This window comes from Cyclopterus lumpus, chromosome 6 (genome assembly GCF_009769545.1).
Source record: "Cyclopterus lumpus isolate fCycLum1 chromosome 6, fCycLum1.pri, whole genome shotgun sequence".
NCBI classification, from domain to species: Eukaryota; Metazoa; Chordata; class Actinopteri; order Perciformes; family Cyclopteridae; genus Cyclopterus; species Cyclopterus lumpus.
The window spans coordinates 12,875,261-12,902,087 of NC_046971.1; the positions used below are offsets into that span (position 1 = coordinate 12,875,261).

Here is a 26,827-nt window from a genome sequence, read left to right on the forward strand (position 1 = left end):
TGAATGATACAGCAAACATCCAAGTCCATGACCTCAGTGCCACAGAACCAAAGATTTGACAGCTTAGAGGCAGGCAACCATTCTCCCATACGACTTCTCGTAATGTCACTGGCAGTATTATTTCAACCTAAAAATTGCTTTTCATTGAAGTCAGTATTATCTTTAGTTAAATGTGTCCCCAGTAACTCTCAGGTTTTTATTTTTATGGGTTCTGTTGGAGATTTATGTGCCGGTGCGGCAATTTAAATGTTTGCTGAAATGTCGTTTAGAAATACCCTGGGAATATTGCTTAATTGGTTCCACCTCTTGGGGACACTTCATCGGGTCTTCCTGGTGATCTCCTTGTACACGCCATACCTCCCTCCCCGGCTCTGCCCTCCTCCCAGCACAGTTAAAAACTAGCCCCCCAGCCCCAATGGAGCCAAGAATGTAGGAGGGTTTCAGCCAGTGTGTGGGATTTAGCTCGTCAGAAGCTCAGGGTCACCTCCACACCCTCTCACTTTGAAATGGACCCCTGGTGGCAGATCCTGGGAGAGCCCAGTGATGTCTCCATCAGCCTGTCAAAAGAGATAGCCTGGGGCTCCGCCAGGTCCCCCTGAGCCAATCAAACTCTTCACAAAGCACAGATGGATGCTCTTTCACCAGTGTGCTACTGCTGAGGAGGGGGGAACCTGGCCGCGATGCGCAGTCCCCCAATCAGTTGAACAAACTCCCACTGGTGGGGTCCAAGCCTCAGTTCAGCCCAACTTCAGTTCATGCTACAAATACTTTAAAAGAGTGTTTGCAATTCGTCTACTATCAGAGAGACAGAAAGAAGGTAAAGGAGGAAACATGTAGTAGCATGGGGAACTGCCTCTTATGTAGACTACGGCAGCTAATATAACTAGTTAGTCTCTCTCTCTCATTCATGTAAGAATAAAAAATTGTCTCGGCTGTTTTGCAAAAATAAAAAATGTCCAGAAGTGTCTATTCTATAAAATAAATAAATAAATATATATATGTGTGTATATGTATATATATATATATATATATATATATATATATATATATATATATATATATATACTCAATTATCCATATATATATATATATATATATATATATATACTAATTATAAAAACGAATTATGCATGAGAAGGTTTATAGAGGATATACTACACCCTCTTCTTGTAAAACGTATAGCGGAGAGACAGATAGGAAAAAAACCCTGAGAATATGTGTGTGTAACCATTAGATAGGCCAGGTGATTTTAGTGGAAACGTAAAGCACTAAGTGCTGAGGACGGAGAGAGTACTCTCTGTGAGATGAGCTCTTTCTCTCTCATCTGGACCCTGTTATTGTGAGAAGGCAACAAAGCAATGCATTAGGAAGCACACTGGAGCTACACAGCTTTGATGTGAGCTCGGTAACCAAGGCACAGCGGTGGCCGGTGTGTGAGCCCTGTTCCAATGGCTGTGTTGTGTAATCAGATGTGTTGACTGTGTATTCAAGTAAAGAAGTGGTGTAATCCATCCTCACTAGAGTGCAGTCATTGAAAAAACACAGGCAAAAACAAGAGCTCAAACTGATCAAGATTGTTTACTTAGGATTCCTGCAAATTCTCCATTTGATGAAGAAAACACGATACTGAGTGAAAATAAAACTCAAATTAATCAGTCTAACATACAGTAACATAAAAAGTCAGCTTGAAATAAAACACATGCAGTACATAAATACATATTTGTTGCTGACATAAAAAATAAGAAAGCAGACAGAATTATATTATATACATTAAATCTGTACCACAAAAAGAATAGCATTCAGTACTCTGTCCTAATATGTTAAGTGTGCGAGAAAACATATTATTGTGATTATAACTTTAAAATCAATTGCTATATATATGACCTTTTGATCTTTAATTATATTGCCACATGAATAAAAAAAAACATTTCCATGGTTTATTTTCCATTAACAGTTATGGTTGTATTAAATTACCGTAAAGGCAAATTTCTCAGTTTAAAAAAAATTGTTTTAAACAAGCAAAACAGTAAGGTAAGCCAAACCCGGGGATTTTTTTATTTCTTTTCTAAATGATATCCAAAGATGAAGGCTGAGCTTTGCAGCGCTCTCTTTTCTTTACCTCCAGGCTTGTGATTGACAGCGCCATGTGCTGCCCTTCTAGCTGCTGCAGTTCACAGCCTCTGTCAGGGGGGTGGCAAACACACAAGCCAGAGAGCAGGCTGGCTGCCCCTCAGCAGCAGGGGGCAGAGTTAGGATGGTATGGTGGGGTGCACATGGGTCATGGGCTCTGCTGGCACTGGAGCATTGTTGTCAGGTGGACTGCGTCGTAGCGTGTTCAGAAGGAGACCAGCCTTTCATCCAGCGAAGCTTACCTTTTCCTCCGTGGCTGGTTCTGGCTGGTGGGCGCTCTCAATGCGCTGTGCTGCACCTGTAAAAACAAACAGGAGTTTGGTCAGAGGCAGGTAATCCGAGCTCAGTGGAGCGCACGGTAATGGCTCCCCTGAGGAGAGCTGGTGCAGGGGAAAGCGAGGCGGGCTCGCCTGTAATGAATCATTTTTTAAACACAGGAGCAGAGGGGATTAATCACAGGGAGGAAGGTTTTGAAGAGTCAAGGGTTCCGTAGTGTACCACCCCCCCCTCATTCTGCACCACAATCACAATATTAGAAACAGAAATCAACTGTTGGGATGACCTGCCAGGCCAGTGAGGGAGTTGCAAACTGCATAATCATTCACTGTAAGTTATGTGCCCTGAAGAAAACTTTGTTCATGCCCGAGAATAGTACTGTATAAAGCGAGTGGAAGTAACTGACATCAGTTGATGTGTAACTTTCTTCACAGCTATAAAGACCCTTAGTGAGACTTTTATTTCTTCAGAGATAAACAAGACCTGAAATGTGACATTTGAACTAACAACCTTGTTTTTTTTACATGTGTGGAATTAAGCTCAAGATAGATTCAAATTTTTCAGTATTTCTTTTTCCAGAAACGCCTTGATGTTCAAGTAAATTACAAAATAAATGTATGTTGTAGAGTCATGTTCTCTTTGACATTAAAAATGATTCAATTATCCATTGTTTTTTTTTAAACTGCCACCCTAATCCAAACAGGACTCAGGTTAAACTGAAAAGGAGAAGAGCTGGAATTTGAAAACTTGCTTTTGAAGCATGCTTGCTGAGCTGCAACAATATGGTGAATCTGTTGAACTATATGCTAATTAGCTGGTCTCCATTATTAGAATGGGAGATGGGATGTAGGAACAAAGTGACTTCCTCCTGCATCAGAACATGAAACTGTCCTCAGAACTGACAGATGCTTCTTATTTCAGGACAGACAGTGTTGTCAGAAGTCCCTGTTTGAGGCAGACTTTGTAGATGTGCACAGGCACTAATTGCCAAGTCACATTTGCAAGAAAGACAGGAGTCAATTTTCAGCCTTTGTGGTGTTTTTGTGTCCACACCTTTCTGAGGCTTGAAGTTCTAAGTCAACAAAAACAAAATATGTGGTTTATTGTTTTGGGTCTCCTGTGTATATGATGTTAAGGTTATTTTGCACAGGACATAATGAAACGTACTTATGATGAATCTTAAGGGTGTTTTGTTTTTTTATGATTGGAGCTATTTTCAAGATGTAGTTTCTCTTTTAAACCAATGCTAAAAAGTATTGTTTCCATGAGATTTGAAAGTGAGTCATTTTCAAAGCTCAAACATTGTATCCCAATGGGGTAGAAGACATACAAAGGATTCTGAATCAAAATGTATTCACCACCTTGTTTTGCCAACTCAGTCAGCCAAATCTCAAACAACACAGACTCCCTCCAACATCACAGAGAAGTCAGCAATGGCTTGCTGCAGGAGGACATCAAGGGTGCAGCAGAGGAACAGACTGGGGTGAGAGTGTCTTTCCAGATCCAGACTGTCAGGATTTCTCGCTGAATTCAGTCTGGCGAGTTACCTGGGAGATGAAGGCACTGTGTGGCACTTCATTTCCTGTCTGAATTCTAAGTCAGCGCGGCGAGCACCCAGCACCACTTACAACACCCTGACAGCTCTCCTCAGCTCTGTGATGTAAATGCAAATGACATATCAGCCATGGCTAATATGTAATCACATATGGCACCCAGCAAGACGACTGGGGTTCACGACTACATTAATTGACTCTACCACCCTGAAGTGACTGAGGCCACATCAGAGTTTCTGCACTGACACAACAGTCAGCGACGTCAGGAGCCCTCCGCCAGCCCTCGGCCAACCACCGACTTTAATGTCACAGCGCTTTAATCAGACAGAAAAAATTGTTAATAACGGACGAGGCTGCAGCAATATGGCTGAGGACAGATCTGAGCATCTTCTCACTCAGGCAATACGGCAACTACATGGAACTGCACTGAGGAATAATTGGACCAGGGCTGCTTTAAAGGCGAGAGTCCATTAATAATCAAACAAAGCAGCCAGAGGATATATTTCCGCAACACTTGGGAATTCTGGTACAGCAAATAATGCGGACATCTTCAGGGAATTCCTTCCCTATCTGTATGTAAAATTGGACCCTTACCTTTTGAACATCAGAAGGCACCCTCTTGAGGAAATCCAGTATTTCATTATGGTCAATACTATATGGGTTGCGCAGCTTCTTGGTAAATTTGTTAACGCCTGTGAAAACAAGAACACATTAATAAATAAAGATGTCATACCAACCTGCATTCTTTTTCTTTACAGTGTCAAAAATAAAACAGAAAGTATTGTGTAACCCTATCTATATTCTCTAGAGTATAGAGTTCCCACCGGTGTATCAGTAAGAGCATTATATGATGTTGTTTCAATTGATCCCTTGTAGATGGACTGAATTCAAGCCAAACCAAAACAATGGAGAAAAGTTAAAGCAATACGTAATCAATTAAAGCAGATGAATAATGATAACTGTGATTTGAAAGTAAGACACACACATTTCTGAAAACTTTTCCTTACTTTTGTTTGCTTCAGTCTGATCATTTCTAGCATATCTATATTTACTTTGCACATGGCTGCATACCACAGAGAAAGAAAACAATATCTCTGGGGTCCTGTAATGGGACCATTATATTCTCAGCTTGGTACTGCCTGTACCTCAACATGCAGACAAAGAACCTAAGGACTTAAATATGTGCAAGCAACTTGAAAGGCTTGCCTTGCAACCACAGAGATGGGGGTTAACTGGGGAGGCAGGAGTGTCTCAGACTGTGTGTTTTTTGTTTGATATGATGGTTTTTTGGTATTGATTGTGTTGAAGGCAGTGTGGAAGTACAGTGGTTGTGGGCTTTCAGCTGGAGGAGGAGAGCCTGTTAAGGGCAGCATATCTCCCTGACCACTGAGATGACGGTGTATTCTGTATGACTACAACAGATAATGAGAGGCTAGACCAGGAGCCTACAGACTGCCCAAGGACATCATGTATTATATACAGCTTGCTGCTCTATCTCTGCTTTGTTTCCACACAAACCTTAGGCCTCGCCTCTGCTTTGCTCTGCTACATCAGCCCACACTGAGCGGAGCAAACCTCTGCAGCTGCCTGATCTCTGTGCATCTGCAGAGGTGTAGGCATGGCAGAGTTCTTAAATTAGTGTACTTTATTAAATCATGGATTTGCAGTTAAGTTGTGTTTTACAACAATGGCATGGGCATTGATTTATATGCTTGTCAGTATGTTTTGGTCACAGTAATGACATATCTAAATAGTGGGAGTTTGTCAGCTGTAGAAGAATACAGTTTTAATTAACAATTTCTATGAATTTTAACTTGTTAGATGTAGAACTTACCCCATATCAGCACAATATATCGTAGTGGGATGAAATACAACAGTGATGTTGTCACGAACAGCACCAAGCAGACCAGGCATGACAAGAATGGGATAGACCAGTTGAATATGCTATCAAAGAAAAATTGTCCAATTACTTGAAGTTCAATAAAAAATTATTAATTAATTAATACAAGAATAAATATATTTTTTAGGATATATATAAGATGGTCAAAATACTTCTTGATTCGCTCTCCGATGTTTGCAATGTCCTCCAAAAGGTTCTGGACAGTCAGCACTACTTCCTGCACCATATGTATCTTATCCATCAGACCCCTTTTTCCAAATTCCTAAAAAGGAAACAAAAGAAATGCACAGACACTGATGAGGTACACTGTATGTCAATTGTTGGGCAGGGTAGACAAAGAGCAGTTTATCTCTGCTGTGCTATTATGTGTGATTTATCTATTGAATGGCCCATAATGAGAACACACTGTACATCTTCAGACTATGCTTTAGAAGATGAGACAGACTCAGGGCTCTGAAGCTGTTATGTGGATGGCTGAGAGATTTCAGCTTTTGTCCGCCACACACAATAGAGCTGTTGCACAAGTGCCGCACAATCAAGACTCTCTGGTAGATGAAAAGTACACAAAATGGCCATCCGCAATCAGCCAGACTAGACGACAAGCAGTGCAGGGGCCTCACAACTTAGGAAAGATTCCTTTCCAGCAGCCTGCACGGGACAAGTTTGAACACGTTTTTACAAAACTGTCAGGCTTTCTAACCCATCCTAACACGTTCTCTGCATGAGAAAAACACTTCACCCGGCTTAGAACACCAGTTGGATGGGTTTCACTCTTTTCACTTGCATGATTCTTGTCTATTGTCTACGTGTCAACTAACACGGTACATAAAGTATTATTTGCTTTTAATGCACTGATATAATAACGACTGAGCCTGGCAAATAAATAAATCAACATGCAAGGGGGTTTGGAAGGGTCTCAAAGTAAAAAATAAATGTGATCCCATCAAGGCTAGAAATAACAACGGGTGTGAAGCCTTCCAGAAGAAGAGGAGTGACTAGAGATAACACAAGTAACACAAGCTAAAAAAGAGCTGAGAAGCCTCACATCAAAAGGAGGAAATAATGACAGGAATGATGACAGAGGGCGGGAGAGGAAGAATGAGAGGGAATAAGGGGAATGAGAGTGTTGGGGGAGGGCGCTCTGATGGACCCTAGCAGGAGGCTTGGGGATGTCTATATGTTTATGTTACAAGTCAGCCGCAGTCGTAGCCTGTGTGCATTGACAGGGTCCAGAGAGAATGCCTTTATCAGAGCTTCATGAAGCAGCCCCTGGGAACACACTGTCTGCCAGCACATTGAGACTCCCCACTGTCAGGCCCACTCTTCTCCACGAAAGGCACAGGAAGAGAGCAATTCCCACACTAGCAGAGCCTCCCCCACTAGGCTCGGGTCTGGACAGACACTGGAGGCTGAGCATTGTCCAAAAAAGGAAAAACTATCACAAATATGCTTTCTTTGAGATAAACATCTCACAGTCTCATCATGGGGAAAGAGGACTGTCTGTGTTTATGCATCATCTTACTCCTCTCCATCACATTGGAGAGAGGGGTTGGGGGGGGCAGAGCAAACCTCCATGCATGTCATTTACTCCGCATCAGGTGTTAATTGAGCTCTCTATCCTCGGTTTAGTTTGAAAGCGGTGCGCACTGGTAGACTCTGCTAAAAGCCATTACAATCTGTGCCGCGAGCACCTGATGGACGCAGAAAGCCTCGCATTGAGAAAGGATAGCTCTCTAGACATGAAGCCTCATCTGTTAGGCTCACATTCCTTTTCATTTTTCCATTTTTCCAAGAGACGAAATTACGCAATTTAGAATTCCTACCTAATAAGAGACACTTGCAAGGTAAATTCAGCCAGAAGTGCAGCTCCGGCAAGAAAGAAAAGAGACAACATATTGGCTTTTCATTTCTTAAAGGAAAAACAGACAAATAGATGTACTCTGAAGTATGCATCGACAGGCAAAGCTCTTGTGATTATCATTATTCATGTGCTTTAAGATTCTTGAAGTCCTCCATCTCCTTAGCAACCAAAACTGAAGTCCTTCCTACATTAATCATTTCATAATATTCTTTATCTTTGTTCTTGTTTTTCTTTCAGCATGTACTTGAGTGCAGAGAAAACAAACATTACTAAAAGATCTCCTTCTGTAATGGAAAAGGATGGGTGAACTGGGGAAGGACTAAATGAATCCTAAATGTCTACTGATTAGAACCTGTGTGAAATCATATTCTCATTTCAGATAAAATTGTAAAAGCTTGCTTTTAAGGTGCGGTAATGGAGAACCAATTTGATCTCCTGCAAAAAGGTAAACATACTCTCTCAGACATGTGGGGTGTTATCAAAGCCTGGAAAAAGCTCATTTAGCATCATTCTAATTAGAATAAACTGTGCCAAATTTGAATTCTTAGGCTGAATATCTTTCAAGTGACTTTTTTGACAAAGATAAGATGTGCATTTAAATGAAAAACACCTGTGTTCCAGGAAAATTATCTCGCATTGAGATGAAATAAGCTAACAAACAATTTGCTGGGATAAAACACAAAAAAGCTCTCAGGGACTTTAATGTCTCGGTGGGTCTGTGTGCTCTCGTAATGCACGCCACAGATCACGACACCAGCAGTCTGTCTGACTGGTGTGCTCAAGAAGACCCAGTGGTGACTGTGGACTATCGGGTGAGAGATGGAGTAACCCCCTAGCCCAGTCTAGCGCCCCCACAATCACCCCCTCACCCTCCCCCTAAACTCCCCTGGGCAAGGCACTGGGAGCAAGTCAACCCCGGACCAGCACTGCCAGCCGGGGGGCAACGAAAGGGCCGTTTCATCTTCCCTTTTGATTTCTATTTGAGATCTATGGACTTGTTTTGCCTCTCTGTTTCTTTATGTTATGATTAAATATTGTCTATCTGCACAATTGATACCTAAGGCCAAAGGGAAGTCACTTTGCCCACACATAATTTGTAAGCTGTCTCCTTCCCTGAGGACAGATTTGTTCACAGTCAGAGAATCTGTTCTGTATTATCCTGCTGTAACACTGCCTTGCCTTTCGTCTCTCTTTAACGTCATGCCTTCACATTCTTGCTGCTCTGTCTGAGGTTTAAATATTTCCTTCCTCAAGGGGGAAAAAGGGGGATAAAAAACATATTTGAGTGGTAATCATAACCTTCTCTGAGGGAAAAGCCTTTATTCGCAAGACTACGGGGAAAAAAGCAAAAGCTTTTGAAGTCATCAAATTTAACACTGATCACTCTTTAACCCCAAATATTTTTAAAGAATACTTTGATAGGAGGTGTAAAGCTACACTGCTTGATCTAACTGCATGATATCACATTCAAGTGACAGCAAGACCATAACAAGACTTTCAAAAAAGCCACTTTAAATTAAAGCTGACAGCTTAAAACAAACATGGGTGACTGCTTAATTAGTAAATGAAAGGAGATATTTCATTTCCTCTGAGTGTGAAAGGGCTTAGGGAGGCTCATGGAAAACCTTTCAAAAAGCTTTAAGAGTTCGCAAACACATGCAGCTTATTGAGAGAATCCTAAACCTTTCTAGAGACACTGCTTTTTTTAGTGAAATAAATGGTAAACATTCCTCTGTTATATATTGAGGTTTCACGGTAAAGACAAACGTAATAATCATTCTATAGAGCAATGATATTAAATTCAGTGCGTATTGGTAATCCTGTCAGATTCAACATTCATAAATACACAGGATCTTCGGTGTCACTGCTGTTTGTTTAAGCACCAGTTTGCCTGTTCCTAGCAATGAAAGCAAGTGCGGCTTCTCACTTTGTGTGTGCAGACATATCATGCGAGTTTCATCTGGGAATTAGCCCATCCTTTCAGACAGGATTTGGTGGATGTGCCTGTGTTTTTAAAAGAAGCTGGCTTTTTTCATAGCCCCAGGTCATCACAGCAGAATATATTGAGCGCATTATGGATATGAATCCTGGGCCTAGACACGCAGCACAAGGGTCATTGCTTGGAGGCTTTGCGTTAGCTCCACACTTCATTGCCATAAAGCAATAATACACATCCCTGTTAACTCTTCCTTCTTTACAAAAAACAGTGGGATGAGTGTAATTGAATATTATGTGCTGTGGGGAAGTATAATTTTCAGGCTACTTAAAGATTTCCTGTTGTTTTGTTTTTCAAGAGACACTAGAGAGACGCATTAATAAAAATGATCATTTATGATTTCTCACAAACGAACAAGTGAAAAAGACTGATAACCTTTAGGGCAAAGTAAAGTTTACTGCTGTGTTATTCTACTGTGTTCATTTGTTCTGGTAGTAAAAGGTCACTCTTGACAAAACTAACCTATTTACTGGTACCAAAAAATAAATAAATGAAATAAACTGACTTAAACCTGCTGTGCAACATCTATTGATGGAGCTGTTTAAATTTGATTTATAGATTTTCAAAGGGCTGCAGTATCTCAGCGGAGTGTATTTGTTGAGTGACACTGAATTACCAGAGGAACAGAATAAAGATCTACATGCTACAACCGTTTTATAGATGTTGCCCTCATTTGGGATGCATGAAAATATTTCTATTCTTAGTTAGAAAAGAGCTTCTGAGGAGAAACTGTCAGTGTAACTACGCTAAAATACAAAGTAGAACCTGTGTGGCTCTTTGGTAAAATATTATACATTTTCTCAGAAGCAAGCGTACATTTGTATAAGAATAACATCTCTTTGCTGTATCAGGAATTTGTATCCAGCCGAGGCAATGCAGATATTGTTCTGTGTTTGATTTAACCTTGGTTATTCAGAAAGAGATATTCGCAGGCTTCACGCTTCTGATAAGTTTGAAAATTATTTTTACACGAACCATTGAGTAATGTCACTGTGAAATGTTAAAACTGTTTGTTGTTATGGTTCATCATAAAAGATATATTTATGTTTATCGTGAAAAAAGAAGCGATAACATTCCACCAAAACATATTATCCCGTAAAATGTTGGAAAGAGACAAGATAAAATACCTTCTCATCTTCCTCTTCGTCTTCACCCATGCTCATGTTCACCTAAGAGAAAATAAAGGGTAGAGGGTGATTTCAAACGAACGGGACATGTGGGCACTGGAGCATTTTTAACAAACACCTAGTAATGAAATTTTCTTTGAGTACATTCACCCCTATTGGGAGAGGCTTGTTTCCATAGAGACTGCATCACAGGGGTGACCTCACACAAAAGGAGAGGTGAAAGAGGGCCTTCCTCACAAGAGGACTGTCACACCAAAGCAATCTCATTTCTCCACAACATAAGCACACAGAAAAACAGAAAGAGAAAAAAAACAGAAAAAAAACACATTTAATTTGGATGCTGTTGCCTAGATCACTTTATATCAAGTCATCCCTGACCCCAATGTGTTGCACACTATGACATTGCCTGGGAACAGAGCTGTGTCATTGCCGGCCAGAGGGTCACAGAGGGGTGGCAGTGTCTCAACACTGGATATGAGGGTGAGCCTGGGCTTTAACATTGCCCAGGGACGGCATCTTTGCCAGCAGCCATAAACACAATCACCGGGCCGGGGATGTTGCTTTGGGGAGGGTGTGTGAGCAGGCCAGGCCCTTGGCTGGCCGGTGAGAAGGCTTACAACACAGTGAAATTGGGGGGCAGTCAGAAGTGTGAACAGCATTAACCTTCACAGACATGTGTAGGGCAAACATAATTTCCATAACAGTAGAAAGAGAGGAGATAGTGCAATGTTGTGGAAAGAGCTATAGTCCTGCATTTACAGATGTGACCATACTAAATCAACAGACTACAGGCAATACACACATTTACAGTAATTTGATTTTAGGAGCTTCTTATCGCTTGGTGTTTCATTGGGCCTCTTGAGAAAATGTAGAAACTAGTTTAAGCAGCTATAAAACGTGGAATGCTGCTACAACTGTCTGTACTGTGATGTGTATTTATACACCATCTTTTGTTATATACAGTGTACATGCAAGTGCAAGAGTTGTTAATTTACATTAATTTAAAACTGCAAGCCCAATGTGTGCCAAAAGGATTTAATTCCAGCAGGGTTTGACCATCTACAGATGTGTACGGATAAATGCTGAAGGTTCGGAGTCCTCGTCACTCACCAGGTCCTGGTTGGAGCTGGCCTTCCCTGCAGTGAGCTGGAAGTAGTGCCAGCCAATGAGCAGAAGCAGGAAGAGGGGCAGCATGAAGAGCTCCCACTGCCACACCGTCACAAGGAAGATCTGAGAAGACAGGACATGACAGTATAACGCAAAGCCCATCACACTGTAGCAGGGACCTAGCTTTCAAATCTCAGCAAGTCTGTTCCCCAAACAAAATATATAATGGGTTTAACCACGTCCTAAATCTCATGAAAAGCACTAGAGACTGTAAAGCCTCTGAGATTTACAGCCGATGGCAACAGATTTTACTCTTAGTGGTTTGAAAGTAAGACATTCAGGGACAACTTTTAATATCTTGAAATCCTATTTATATACACCAATAACACTGTCCTGGCAGAGTGCCTTACTGCGGAAAAGAAAGTATGACATGGATAGGCATGGTATGCTGTCTTTTAACTAGCACATCAAATCCTCTTAGATTCGGAAGCAGCGAGGCTCTCTGACGAGGCGCATATGGCAACTGGAGAAGCATTTGCAACATTTACCCCCTCCATGGCGATGATACTGAGAAAAGCCAAGACCCCTAGTAGAAATAAGATGGATCACACTGAATGAGTAATCCCTCATAATTCTGTAAAGGAGTGGTGCTAAGCACGTTGCACAACACCCACTGCATTTCACAGCAGAGCACTAATTGGACGGCTGCATTTAAACCCATTTAGTGACAGCCTAATTAGTTGGTCTCCAACTGAAATTATCAGGAATGTGTGAGGAGGATCACACCAGCCGGTTGACAGGGATGAAATACAAATGTCCCCCACAGCCAGCTGAATCTTAAAATCTATAATAGTTTGATTGTGTGCCAATACATCCAACATATGGCCCACTTTTATTTACCACAGACATCTTTCAAAATGTAAATGTGTTCTCATGTTTTCTATACACAACGTTTTCTATAATTAATGCATCCTTTTGCAGTTACATTTATTCACCTTTCTGGAGTTTTTTTCTCCATTTTTTCCAAAGTTTATTTCAAAATATTAAGTATAACTGCTAAGCTGAACCCACACGATGATAGCACTGTGCAGCCTAGGCTCAAAGTGCTTGAGGCTGCTTCGACTATGAACAATATGTTCGAGTTAAGCCTGAGACAGGATGTGAACTAGTGGGGCCTTCAGGCCTCAATAGCAGGTCTGTAAACAGCAGACTGTTCCTGTCATAGCAACCATACAGAGTATGTGTATGGTGCTCTGGGGGGCAGTCTACCTACTGCCACACCAGGCCTAGGTTCAAACAGCCACCAGGGAAACGTGAACCATGAGTAATGCAGACAACACTGTGGCCCAACTGCCCCAGGCTTTACCACTGTACTGCTTATTATCCCTCAATACAACCTGGGAGATAGTGGGTGAGTCTAAAGCATAATGCAGAAACACAGCAGGATGACCAAGGTATAAGAAAATGAACATTGGAAACAATATCTTAGTCTTGTTTTTATTTTATAAGAAATTATTTGAATTACTTATGCAGCAACAAACTAGAGCTGGTGGGGGATAAATAAAAAAAAAGATAAACAATGAATATGCATGATGTGCAGAGGTAGCTGCAGTACATCTCCTCTCTGTTATGAATAACCTACGTCATGTGTTGTCACCTCAGTTCCCATGAGGCGACTCTAAAGCGACGCTCCCCTCACCCCAGAGGATTTCAGCTGGCTGGTGGACAGGTAGCTTGTCATATTCCCAGTATTCTAATAAAAAAGGAAAAAGAAGAGGAGGGGAAATGTGCCTGGAAACTGACACGAGCCCAGCAGGAATGTTGAACCTCCTTGCCCTCGCTGCAAAAGCTGCTACATTAACCACTAAAGTCTAATTGCTTGGTCTCTGTCTTCCTGTGCAAGTCAACAGAGGGAGCCAATTCATTTCCGCCCAGGGAGCCGGCAGAGAGAATCTGTCACAGGTATTCATAATCGCCCACTAATGCAAATTTCTGCTCACCGCGTTCTGGCTCAGTGGACAAGATAAAAGCCTACAGAAATACAATGCCTTATGTCTAAACTGAGTGCTTAAATTAGGGTCTAAACCAAAACTGTCAGAAATATCTTCTCAATTCCTCCCTCATGGTATGTCAGCCCATGTGTTCAGGATGTACATGCTTTTTTTAACACTAATAAAAAAGATGGAGAGAAACATCTGGGAAAACCTCTCAGATTCCTTCACTCAGGTGCACAGACTGAGACTTTGCCGTCAGACATCCCACAGTAATGAGCAGAGGCAGGACTAAACCTTTCCCTCGTCTCCCCACATTCTCCAGAGTTTCTGTGAAATGGAGACAGAACTAATTCCCCACTAAGTGGTTTATGTTTTATTAGCACGCAGCTGAGTGATTAAAGGACATGTTGGACAAAGTGCAACCTCTCAGGCGTAAGTATAAATTTGTATAAAAAATAATCCACATTTTAATTGCCATCAAAGAGGCTCCATTTCAGTCTTAAGGGCCTGACTGCGTATTTTTTCATCCGTCAACAAATTACGCATGACAACTAAAACCTTTAACTTTTTAAACACGACAATGCTAATATGTTGCAGTATGAGCTGTAAAAATGTAATATCATTTCACCAAAAGGCCATAAAAGCAACAAACAAAAGCAAGGGAGGTAATAATCAATGATACACCTGAGCATTTAGGTTTACACACTGCAGAATTGGATAACAAACGACTTGTAATTGAACAAGTGTTAGTATGCATGTCTGGGAGAAGTGTCTCTAATGTAGGAAAAACTCCCTTGACAAACACCATTTAGCTGAAAAAATGTCTGTATGATTATGCACAGTGTGGCCTAGGGAGAAAAAAAGGAAGAAGAATGAATTAATAAAACTATTAGCACACGGTGGAGTAGATGATGGAGATGCACTCTCCTCAGCCACCTGTAAGCGCTTGGAGAAGGGGGCAACCCTGGGCAGAGCAATTCTGCCAGCAGGGTTAAGAACAGTCTGACAGATTTGTTTTATAGTGCCATTAATATGATTCCTCTAAATGCATTCTGCGCCTTCTCATGCAGATCCCCTGGCCAGCAGAATCCAGTACCTAATAATAAAGCACTCAGCGATTAAAAGTGTGAATAAAATAACTTAAAGCTGAGCAAGCATGGCAGCTCCCACCACCCACACTCTCCCAAGAGAGGGAGAAGAGATCGTAGCAGGAACAAAGGGACAAAGACACCCTCTATAAGAGAGTTTCTACCATCCTGTAAATTGATTAACAGAGGAGGGGGTTGCCCAGTCTACCGACCCAAACTACAGACTGGCAGACGTACCACCAGACTGCGAGGCTGCCAAATGCTCTTCTTATACACTACATCAGATAACAGGCTATAAATATATGCGTCACATCAGTGTAACACACAGAATACTGTTGATAAGCCAATTTAGTGTAGTGTCACAGCATGAGCCCATACAATATATATATATATTACAAATCAGCTCACTAAAAACAACTATTTGTTTAACATGGTACATTTCAAAATACCCTTATTTATTAAGACTATGTACGATCCAAAAACACGGAAGATTTAATCTCGGCTGTATCTTCATTACTCTTTTCGGTTTCACTCCACTTGGAAAGCTAAACAAAGCGAGGAGAGCGCCAGCCAGCATTATGAGGGTCAGTCATGGGGGTTGTGGACGGCTGCCAGATCGCGTGAACATATACTGAAAGAGTTTAACAAGACTCACTAACAAGCTGCAGGGTTTGTGTATTTATGTGTATGGTTGTCTCTGCATTGTTTTGTGTGTGTAATGGACAGAAGAGAAAAAAAAAGCCAGGATCTCTGTGTGTGACATTGTGCAAATATGTGCTATATAAATACAGGATATATAGAACATGTATTACAATGATTATAATAAAAAGATAAATAGGATCGAGATGGGTTTTTTTCTGGGTGAAATCAAGGGCAGTAAAATTAATCTGCATTACTTCCTCAATTAAAATACAAAAAAAAAAGAGATTAATAATGAATCAAAGGCACAAGTAGCAGCTCAGCCCAGCTGAAACAGAGTCTGGCTGAGGGCTTATGTTGGGGACAGGAGCGGCAGGCTTTAAAGTAGCTGTAAACGCAGAGCAATGAGACATGTAATTTGTGTTGAGCTTGGGCCAGTGTGGGGACAGGCTTTCAGGGGGTGTCGGAGGCAGAGGAAGCACAGATAAGATTTCTCTTCGGGGCAGGTAGAGTGTGTGGGCAGCCATGGTGCTCTGAGCTAACGCTGAATAAATATTTCACATACGCTCAGCTCAAGTCTTATCGACTGGGAGAGAGAGAAGGGAGGGGGGGGGGGCTGCATAAGAGTAAGAGCAATAAAATGGGGAATCTCATGTCCCTCTTCAGCGCGGTGAAATCGGCTCCAGCAGTCATGGAGAGTATTGCAATTCATCATTAAATTTGTATATAAAATATGGCATCATGTATAGTAACATTCATATTTAATATATTTAATTACATTTTGCTTACTAAAAAAAAAAGCTTAACAAAAAAACACAACAAAAATGTTTTTGTAATAAAATCATAGTATAAACAATTCCTTATCAAAAAAGTCGATTGTGAAAATATGTCCATTTCCACTTGATTCACTATACTTTTACAATTTGTAATTTAAAAAAAAAGGCAAGCTAATGACAAACAAATGTCACAGCGTGTATGGACGCATGCACAGTGCAGTGCAACAGTGATAGAGGCTCTTTATCAAAGCACTGAGGAAGAGCAGCCGTGCGAGGCAAAGCATTAGCATTTGCTCACAGGGCCAGCTCTGGCCGTTGTCTCCCCGCCTGTCTGACACATGCCAGGTCCAGAGTAGCACCAGTACGGGGCTGGAGCAGGGCAGTCAGCGGGGGCCCCGTGGTGCCTGTCAGTGGTGGCTACACTGACCCTGCACTCCAGCACTGGCCACTAGTGTTTAATCCGTGTCGGGAGCGTTAACACTGAGCGACCTCCTGGGTGACAGATCTGCCATGCGAGCCTTTCCCCCTGAGGAGGTGGGGAGGGAGTGGCATTGACTCTCTCTCCCTGTCAGCTCAGCTCACACGGACGTTAACGCGTCGGGGCCAAGACCGGCCCCGAAACACCCACACTCAGGGGCGGACAGGTCGCCACCTCAGCTGCCTGGGGAGAGGTGTCCTCTGCGAGTAGGAAGGTGGCGAATGAAGGCAGTCAAATATTATATGGCACACACAATGGGGTAAACCCAAAGCAGACATACAAATTGCATACTATAAAGCAACTAAGTATAACGGATGCACAGATAAAACCTCTACCTGTTGTATTCAGTGCAGCCAGCTATTATAAATCTGAGCACTACTTGTTTGTACTTAAAAGTCACTTCATGCTGTCTGATAATACAAAATAATAATGAAGGATTCGGTCAGTTTAATCTGAATCAAATGTGTTCGTAAAACTGAAATCCATGTCTTAAAACATGTGAAAATAGGAGATATTTCACAGCCCTAATGAAGTGAATGTTACTGGAGCAAGCGTATTAATCCCACTAATAAGGGGACATGTTTCAAGGTTATATGCTGCATTCAGCCACCCTTTAGAGGTGTCAACTGACACACAGCCATTCAGGGAAGCTAAATAATAACACTGTGGTAAATCGAGTGGCACTGCTGAGCAGTTTTCAAGTAGTCATAGCCTATCATTTAATAATTAATAGATATCAGACTCAAAACCATGAATACACAACATCGCCATCACTGTCATCATTTTTTTCTCGACTACACATTCCCACTACAGTCTGTGAGAACTCCCACAGCCTTGGAGATGGAGAGCATAACCCCATGAGACTGAAGAAACCCACTCCTGAAAAGGCCTCCAACTTTTTCAAACAGAGAGAAAACAGATGCAGAGCAGAAACAAGGAGACAATTCACAGGCGTGCAGAGTCTTGCTGTTCTCACAAAAGCTCGGCCACACTGCAATGCAGTAAACCCAAATAGACAGATCCAAGGACTCACAGAGCATCTCATTTTCAGGGACAGTGTTAACAAGAACATATGAAAACTCTGATTATTGGCTTTGATCTAGCCAGTCTGGTGTTCTGGTTAATGGCCTCGATTGCTGTGGCTCTACACAGGTGGTCTCCTGAGACCTCTAGAGCCAGATCTGACCCTGTCCTGCCCTCATCTGGGGAGACGATGATTCTATCTGCTACCAAAAAGTGCCCGTTGCAGCTGCCAAGGGTGTTTCCAGCTGCATCGCATCAAACGTTCATCAAATGCCATCTTTACAGTGTGTGATGTGAAGCAATCAGCATTTCACAGGCTGTCAAATGATGTCTAAAGCGGTTGCTACCTGGCAATGACAAAAAGAAAATGGTTCAAATACTCACATAAGGTATACAGATTTCTTTCTAGTCTAACTCCTGACAGATGAGGTACCTCATATGTTAAAATATTAATTCTACTTAAATACTTAAAGCGATCTAATGACAGCAAAGCTCAAAATCAGCTTTCAAATGTAAATGATCCTCTTTTTTTTTTTTACTTTCATCCATTTCATCTAAAATCAAAAAATTGTTAAACTTTAAAACTTCTGAAACAGATTAATTTGGCTGTCTAATACACACTCATTTAGCTCCCTTTTTTCTTCTTTTTTTGTGGAGGAAACTTGTGTCTCTTGGTGTAATGCACAGAATGGAGTATTTCACTCCAAGTTGTTCCCACGAATGTTGAGAAAAGTAACTGATCTCCTCAGTGCCTCCATTCCCGTTTCCAGCAGTGCTGTAGCTCCATCTACAGGTCCTATTCTTGTGTGCAGCCAAGAACTCTGGGTGACCCCTCTGCAGTCACTGCTGATGTATAGCACATTCATCTCGCACAGTCTTAGTGAAAAGCACATCTAAAGGCAGTTATTTTATGAAGATTTTAGCTGTCACATTTCCTCTCTCTCAGAGAAAGGAACATGCTGTTGTCAAACTCTTGAAAAGCGCAGATCCTAGGCTCATTACTGTAGCATAAACAAGAGGGAAAAAAAAATCAAAATTTCTTGTTTGTATTTCCTTTCACTGATGAAAATGTTTATGAGGATTTGCCAGAACTTTGTTGAAATGCGCAAAAGATTTTCTTTTCTTTTTTTTTATACATTACCTAATTAGAGAGAGATTCTATTTTAACCGCTACACATTGGTGGGAAATCGAAGGCGACTTCAAACAGTATGGACTCTGCTGATGAGATTGCACAATCAAAACAAGTAACCTCCTGCACTCGCAAACAGTGACAATACTGAAAGTATTTCCATTCCTCACACAATAACACTCAGGTGCAGCATAAAACTAAAACCATCAATCTGTAAATAATACATGTATAATGTTCCTGAATGTGCAGCTTTCTGCCACTCATGAGAGAAAAGTTGTCTTGATATCAACAAAGACTTCTCCCCCACCCACCAACAAATGAACTTCACATTCCCGTTCACTTAGTTAACATGAACCAGAGCAGTGATCCCTTGTGCAAAATGTGAATACTACCAACAACCACCTCATAATGCATACATGAATCTACATAAACAGGATACAAATGTAGACTGCATGCTGTGTGGAGGTCAGAAAATTGGCCTGTGGGACTGAGTGATATAATGGCTGAGTATTCCTGGTAAAGCACTACGCGAGCATCCCGCAGTCCCAGTAGAAACCACAGCAGCGGTAATGCATTACAGGATGTATATGGTGTAAAAGGGTAGGACCGGTCTGCCTGCTTGATAAATAATGTATTATAATGTATATTAAAGCTAGACTGCAGCGTTTCCTACCAGCATACCCTGAGAAGCCCTGCACAGCCTGCTACTGTGGAAAAGAGCAGACACTAGTGGTATAATTATGCACATCGGAAAGGCAAGCAGAGGCCATCTGTCAATGTCTGAATCAGTTACCTTATTACCACTGCCTAAAGATATAAAGATAGGAGTGGGAGCTGCTTTCATTAAGGCACATGGTGGCATGCTGCTTTAGACAGCTCCCAACACTAACTTAATTGCAAATGATGACTTGGAGGAGGAGGAGTGGCCTTACAGTGGTTACCCTCAGAGTGGGCAGAGGCACTTGTGTGGATAGTGGCGTGGGACTATAGCTTATAATGACAATCAGTCAAGACCTTGTTGTTTGCATGTAAATTGAATGTTTCACTGTACTTGTTATTTGATGAGAATATATATATATATATATATATATATATATATTACTGCAAAAAAATAACTTTTCACTCGTTGAACTCAGTCTGCTGATGAGTGGCAGATTCACTCTGTTTGGGCAATTCTTGCCATGCCCCTTCGACACTTATGATTTTTAAAGCACACCTAATCGCAGACAAAGTCATATTGACTACAATTTTACTGTCTGCTTTTACAAATCTCATGTGTTGGGAGTCTTAAAAGAGCAATTGTTTCAAATTTAAAAAAAAGGACAAAGCAGCGACAGTCAATGTCACATGAATTACCATTCTCACTGACAGGGAGCAGATGACACAGCTGACAACAATTAGATTGGGAAGCACTCTACTACAATAGCAATGACGATCCTAATGAAAGTAGTGAGCACGCAAGTCTTTTACCTTCATTCTAAGATCTCCATTTGTGTGCTGCACTCCTAAACAGCAGGTGGAGTAGAAGTGGAAATGAAAGATTAGAGTGTGCCACCACACACTCCCATAGCCTGCGGAGGATCTAATTATAGGTGGAAGAAAATGGCCCCATCCCGCTGACCTGTCACCTGTCAGCCTGCCTATCCTCCTGCTCTCCTGCCCATATCCCCGCCTCCAAGTCTCTCGCTATCTGCCTTCGTAGACCGCACCCTTACCCGACTGTGTTCCTCTTTCTCTTCTCCAACTTTCTTTCCCAGATAGTAGCCTTCCTCCCACTCTATCCTTATACAATCACCTGCATTGTTCTCTGTCTTCCTGTCTGTGTGTCTTGCTGTTCTAAAGGCTGTGATACATTGAGCCTGGCCATTGCCTGGGGGGATTTGCACCTCAGGATCAGTGAGAAGGGCTTACAGAATACACCAGGTATGAATTGCATGTCATTCTGAGACAGAGCAGGCAGAAGAAAGGCGGTGAAAGGAGAGTTCTTCACACACCCTGTCTGTGACCGCTTCCTCACCCTGACACGGCGCTGGCAGGGCTTTCATGGCAAGTGTATACTTTTAATCATGACATTACATGTGCTGTACTGAGGGGGATTCACCGGGTGATTTAAGATTATTTAAGCTTAGGACCTTAGATCATATACCCTCATTAAAAACAGCTAAACAGAGACATTTAAACAAGGTTCAAATCTTGGAGGCAGACTGTCACTCCTCCACCCAAGGAAGCTGAGACTGTGATCCTCCTTACACCGTCCCCCGGGCTAGGAGGCTTTGCAAAGAAGTCAGATGTACAAACACGCAAACCCCACCCCTTCAAATACACTCTAATGTCATCAGAACTGAAGGAAAGCCAAGTGGGGTTTGATTTAAAGGATAGAGCACATCCATCACATAGGCATGGGATAAAAACAGACGGCAGCCATTGTTTTCCATGGGAAAAAGACTAGTGAGAGAAAATGACTAAACCAAGGATTCTCCCCAACATCTAATTCACATAAAATGAAAGAGTTAAAACTGGGCTGCAGTGAAATGGGACAAAACTTGTTCGCCCCAAGGCTTAAAGAGAGTTCATTAACGTGAGGCAATGACTTACCAGAAAGGCTATTAGACTCCGTTGCGTGCTCTCCCATTGAAAACAGCTTTTAATGTACTGTAACGTGTACAGAACTGCTGTGCTGATTTTTCGAACCCGACATATATTCTGGGCAAGAACCTAATGGGAAATAATTGGAACAAAACACCAGTTAGTATCAATTGAAACTGGACAGAATGATTATGACTTTGCAAGGAGGCTCAATGAGCTTTACAATCCCTTATTTGCTACTTGTGGAGTTAGCTGTTTAAAGCCAATTAAACAAATTAGTTTTGATTATGTCCGATCCAAACTACGACCGTGTGAAGCCAATACTTCACTATTGGGATGTGAGGAGGACATACTGGCTAAAAACATCAATAGAGATGACCTTTTTAGAGAACTTCTGGTTTTCCTCCATTAATTGTGTCTCCTTTGGTTGGAAGGATTTGATACCAGCTCTGACCTGGGACAAAATAAGGAAAGCAATAAACACTACCGTGTAACACAGACGTCACGCTATATGATATGAAATATAATCACTTTTCTAAAACTTGAACATATTTATTTTGATTTTTACTTTGTTGTAGATCACTTCCAGCCCCAGTGTGAGGGTTCCTTTGGATGCATTTACCAAGTCTTCTTTCTTTAAGAACAGGCATATCTGCTGCCCATTCTGAACCTTTTAGAATAAAAAAATAAAAAGTAAGTTATGTATAGTATATGTAAGACCAATTAAATCCTGTCACAGTAGTAATGTGGTGGCTGATCATAAACACACTTACAGTCAGTAATGGAATGGCCACCTTTCCTAAAAAGTTTGGGGCTTTGTCTCCATTTTCATCAAGGAGAGTGAACTCTATCACATCATGAATGTCTTTTATTGGGCTGTAACATAGGAGTTAAGAAACTTTATTCACATTAAAATATACCACACAAACTAAGAAGATGTTTTTTTATACAGATGTCCTACTAACAATGTAAAGGCTTTGTTCCACTCTGGATTGGGGGTCTTGTAGATTGTGTGAGTTTGAAGTTTGCTGTTACCGAGGTCCACTACACAAAAAGCGTTGATTTTTCCTGCAAATGACAAAGAAGTGTTGATATTTGTTGTTTAATAAAAAAAACACACGACCATGATGATATAAAACAAAAGTGAATAGTTCTAACGATTACCATTGAGGTCTGTGGCAGCAAGATCATTTGCCTTTACAACTTTGACTTGAAGGAAGCCAACCTCTCCCACACACTTGTGTGAGTTCTTTAAGCTCTGAAAAATAAAAACACATTATAAAATATTATGAGATATTTGTATTTCTCACTGAATAAGCAGAAATTACTCCAAATGGGACAAGGAGTGTCTACCAATACTTTGCATACAAATTTAAAATAAAGCAAAAATGAACTTACAAATTTTTCCAATATGGCATCTCTCTCATCAGGCTTCTCCAAGGTAGCGGCTTCAATGTTAGAGATGGAGACTCCCCAGCAGGGTCTAAGGGTGACCAGTAACACCAGCTTGCCCTTTCCTGGGTCCAGCACATGAGTGTAGAGCTGCCTCTCATTAAGTTGTAGTCTCAATAGGTCAATCTCAAACCTGAGACGCAAAAGGAACATGGTCGCATTGAAACACATGAGGCAAACTGCTTCTGTAGAGGAGCAAATGTGAGCTAAATGTGCACTTCCCACCAGGAAATACTCACATCCCCCATGATTCCTCAGCCTTCCTCCCTCTCTTGGAGTACACCTCCACCTGCAGAGGTTCCTGGTTATCTTCAAACTGATTGAAATCAAACTGCTCTCTCCACTGTGGATGGGCCTGAATGCAAATGTTCTGAGGGCAGTTAAGACAAATTCAGCACATACCGTAATACGGAAACACATACACACAAACACACTTTGACACAACATCAGGTTTAACGCACTATCACACTGAGCAGCTCCTGCATGACAGGTGGATTAAGTCTTCATTCAGTCCAACCAGAACAAGGCAGGATAGAGGAAGTGTGTTGTGTGTATGTGTCTCTATTTGTGTGTGCTTGTATGTGTACACCTCAGCAGCCACTCTGGGATTGTAAACACTGACAGCTTCCAATTAGAATCAGCTTTGTCCAACAAACAAACAAGCAGAGAGGAAAGGAGAGAGGTTTACAAAGAAAAGACACGACAACACAAGACAAGTGCACCATAGAATCATCAGGGGGGAGGCCAACAAGTACAGGTAGATGAACAGGGCATGCTGGGTATGCAAATGAAGGCAATGAAGCCCAGCACCCGAGGCACAGGGAGAAGTGAGTGGCAGCCTTGCCCAGTCTAATGAGCTGCCTCTGCCATGGCCCAGTGAGCCAAGGTGGAGGTGAGTCACTGACAGGCACCTGCTGAGCGAGAGAAGTGAGGAAGTAAGAGATAGGGGCTGGGAAGAAAGACTTGAAGTATAAAGAGCAGCCAGTAAAAAGACACAGGAGCATGAGAACAGGGAGTGTAGTAAAAGTAGAAAAAGAGAAAGACTTAAAAAAAAAAAGTCCAACCTTGCTCTTGTGCTTCTGATCACCGAGGCGAAAGCGGACGTAAATGTCTCCGTGGCCATGCTGCGGCAGGTCCTGTCCCTCCACCAAGGTGATACCAAGCACCCCAGTCCACATCTGGTTCTTCAGCGGATTTCTCTGCGCCTCAGTTGATCGCGAGGATGCTGCGGCCTGGTTCTGCTGCAGGCCAAAGGTATAGGAAAAGTGTTTGTTTTTTTTGTTTTTTTAAAGCTCAATGTTTTGTGGAAGCTCTGTGCTCCCCCCTCTGTTTACCTACTCCTGCCTCAGCCTGGCACCTCATCATGTTCACAGAGTGCATGAAAGTAGGACAAAAGGTCCACACTATACAGCACATCTCTGTTGGAGCACATTACCACATCTCTACTGACAGGTAAGCCACACCATGGAGGCTCCTGGAGAGCGAGGAAGAGAGGAACGTGAGTGAGCAACCAGATGTCCCTGGCTGTGACAGTCCCACTCATCACTGGCTCCCAGACTGAGTGTGGGGAGGCAGGACACTTGGCATACTGCACAAGAGACAGCAGGCAGCAGTGAGTAATGATGCAAACCGCACAGCTCTCTCATCAGCAAATTATGCATACATGCAGTATGTATGGCCAGCATCAGAGTTTAGGGCGTGTTGGCAAATCCATCCAATATTTATTTAACCAGCAAAACAAATAGTTTCAACTAAATCTGTCTTGAATCTAAGAAAATATAAAAGATGTTGTGCATTTGAGGACTCTTTGGAAATCAAGGACAAGCCCAGCAAATAATCCACTTATCCTGCCGTGTGTCACAGAGGGAGTGAGAAAGAGAGGCCTTGATATGTTTCCATGTTAGAGTTCCCGTGAGGCCATGCGGTGATAGGCCAGGGCTGTAAAAACAAACAGCAGAGAGGTTGTGTCGGGCTGACTATAATTAAAGAGCAGGACCGTAATCTGCTCTAGCCTCTTTGATTGCCCAGCTCCTTCGACTGCCCCAGCGACGCTGCTTCAAACAGCCCCGCTACAACTCCCCTGCCACTCCGGCCCCTCCTCCTCACTACAAGGTCACCACCCACATTGCCACCCAATCCAGAGGGATCAAAGCACATCTCAGGGACCTGAATTAACATGGAATACCACAGGCACAGCCCTATAAATATCAGCCCCTTCAAAAGAAGAGGAACAGAGGGAGTGGAGGAGCGATATAAAACAGGCCTCAGCCAAGTCATCCCAAGTGTTTATCTTGGACACATTTCTATCTCAGCGGCCAATAAAACAATTCCACTTAACTGTAAGTGGCCCCTAAAGAGAATCTATTCCTGGTCCTAAAAGGGCTTTGCGATTGCTTCCATATGGTGGGACAGCATGGGGACAAGCACGATGAGCTCAGACCCAGGTCCATTTGGCTAGTACCTCAGCACTGTCCATCCACAGCTGTGATATTACATCCTAACATCTGGGTTATTGCCCGCTATGCCTGGGAATTATCAGCAGTGCCGATCTTAGGCATCCCACACTGGCAACATGCCTTGAACAGCAGAGTCCCCCTCCCACTTCTCCCATACGCCCTCCTCCTGTTTGAAACACTATCACACAGCAGAGTTTTACTTAGGCACTTGCCATTCCCTGTCTCTGTGGTGGTAACACAGAGGGAGAAAACGATGTTCTGTGAGAGGGGGAGTGGAGCTGTAAGAGCTGGTGGGTATTCAGCACTTCCAGGATAGGTGTTAAATGCAAAAAGATATTGAACGTTTGTCAAAAATGAAATGTGAAAAAAAATGGCATTGTTACATTGTTAAATTAGCACTGTGATTTAGGCAGCCGAACATTGTGAAGAGTCCCATCACACATTTCTGCCTCCCTTTGAGTATCTTTAACCATCTGTAGTGGATAACCTACAATGTGTATGAAAATGGCTTCCTTCCTTTGTCATCTAATTTCAAATTGAGATTGTCTACTAGACCATCAAGAGACTGAACAGTGGCAGATGTAGTAACTACATAGGTGTGAATATAAACCCACTCGCTGCAGTGCGAGTCCCAAACAGCAATCCTCCTAGTTCGCTCTGAATCTAATTACAGCTACAATATATTGAAAACCACTCGAGAGGATATGGAACTTTGTTTACTACAAAACCAAATATCGCTCTATAATATTCATCAAAAGGCTCTTTCATGACAACATATTCAGTCAATATTACTATTTTGGTCTTGATCAGAATGTAATATTGTATCACTTTTTTTTTCATAGCAAATGATACCACTGAAAATAATATGCATTGCAAAAATGCTTCACTATGAAACCACAAAAGAAATGGGCTCTGCAGAAACCAAGGTTACACACAAAAGCCTGAGTCCCGAGCATACACCTCATTCTTTGTTGCACCATAGTACAGTGAGCTACTGCCCCCTAGTGCTTCAGACCAGGGTAACCGTGAGCACCAACGTGTAAATTACAACATTGAATCATGGTGGCATTCCGGATACAATTTGTAAATGATTAAAGTTAAGTTAAAATGAAAAGTAATGATATACAAATCCACACCTTATTCTTCCTTTGTGGCCATCTCTATGGGAAAGAAATACATGAATCAGTCCAAACAATTCTGGTAAGACCGGGGACAGAGAACTGCATCAACAAATACTGCTTCCATCAGAAATACT

The 26,827-nt window shown here is 42.0% G+C and overlaps 1 protein-coding gene across 4 annotated transcripts in view; it reads right to left on the reverse strand.

Annotated features, from left to right (window-relative positions):
- Positions 1 to 1,702: 1,702 nt before the first annotated feature.
- mctp2a (multiple C2 domains, transmembrane 2a) overlaps positions 1,703 to 26,827 on the reverse strand; it is a 30,957-nt gene continuing 5,832 nt past the window's right edge. Inside the window, exons 8-23 of one of the 4 annotated variants that reach the window (XM_034535503.1) lie at positions 26,709 to 26,732; positions 24,181 to 24,357; positions 23,356 to 23,486; positions 23,063 to 23,249; positions 22,829 to 22,922; positions 22,630 to 22,732; positions 22,438 to 22,540; positions 22,233 to 22,334; positions 22,044 to 22,118; positions 21,674 to 21,793; positions 11,954 to 12,073; positions 10,844 to 10,885; positions 6,012 to 6,121; positions 5,794 to 5,903; positions 4,554 to 4,651; positions 1,703 to 2,428 (exon numbers count right to left, since the gene is read on the reverse strand). In XM_034535503.1, the coding sequence (XP_034391394.1) occupies positions 2,369 to 2,428; positions 4,554 to 4,651; positions 5,794 to 5,903; positions 6,012 to 6,121; positions 10,844 to 10,885; positions 11,954 to 12,073; positions 21,674 to 21,793; positions 22,044 to 22,118; positions 22,233 to 22,334; positions 22,438 to 22,540; positions 22,630 to 22,732; positions 22,829 to 22,922; positions 23,063 to 23,249; positions 23,356 to 23,486; positions 24,181 to 24,357; positions 26,709 to 26,732 (1,656 nt within the window). In that variant the 3' untranslated portion in view covers positions 1,703 to 2,368. The other 3 variants (XM_034535504.1, XM_034535506.1, XM_034535507.1) reach the window with 3 other exon arrangements.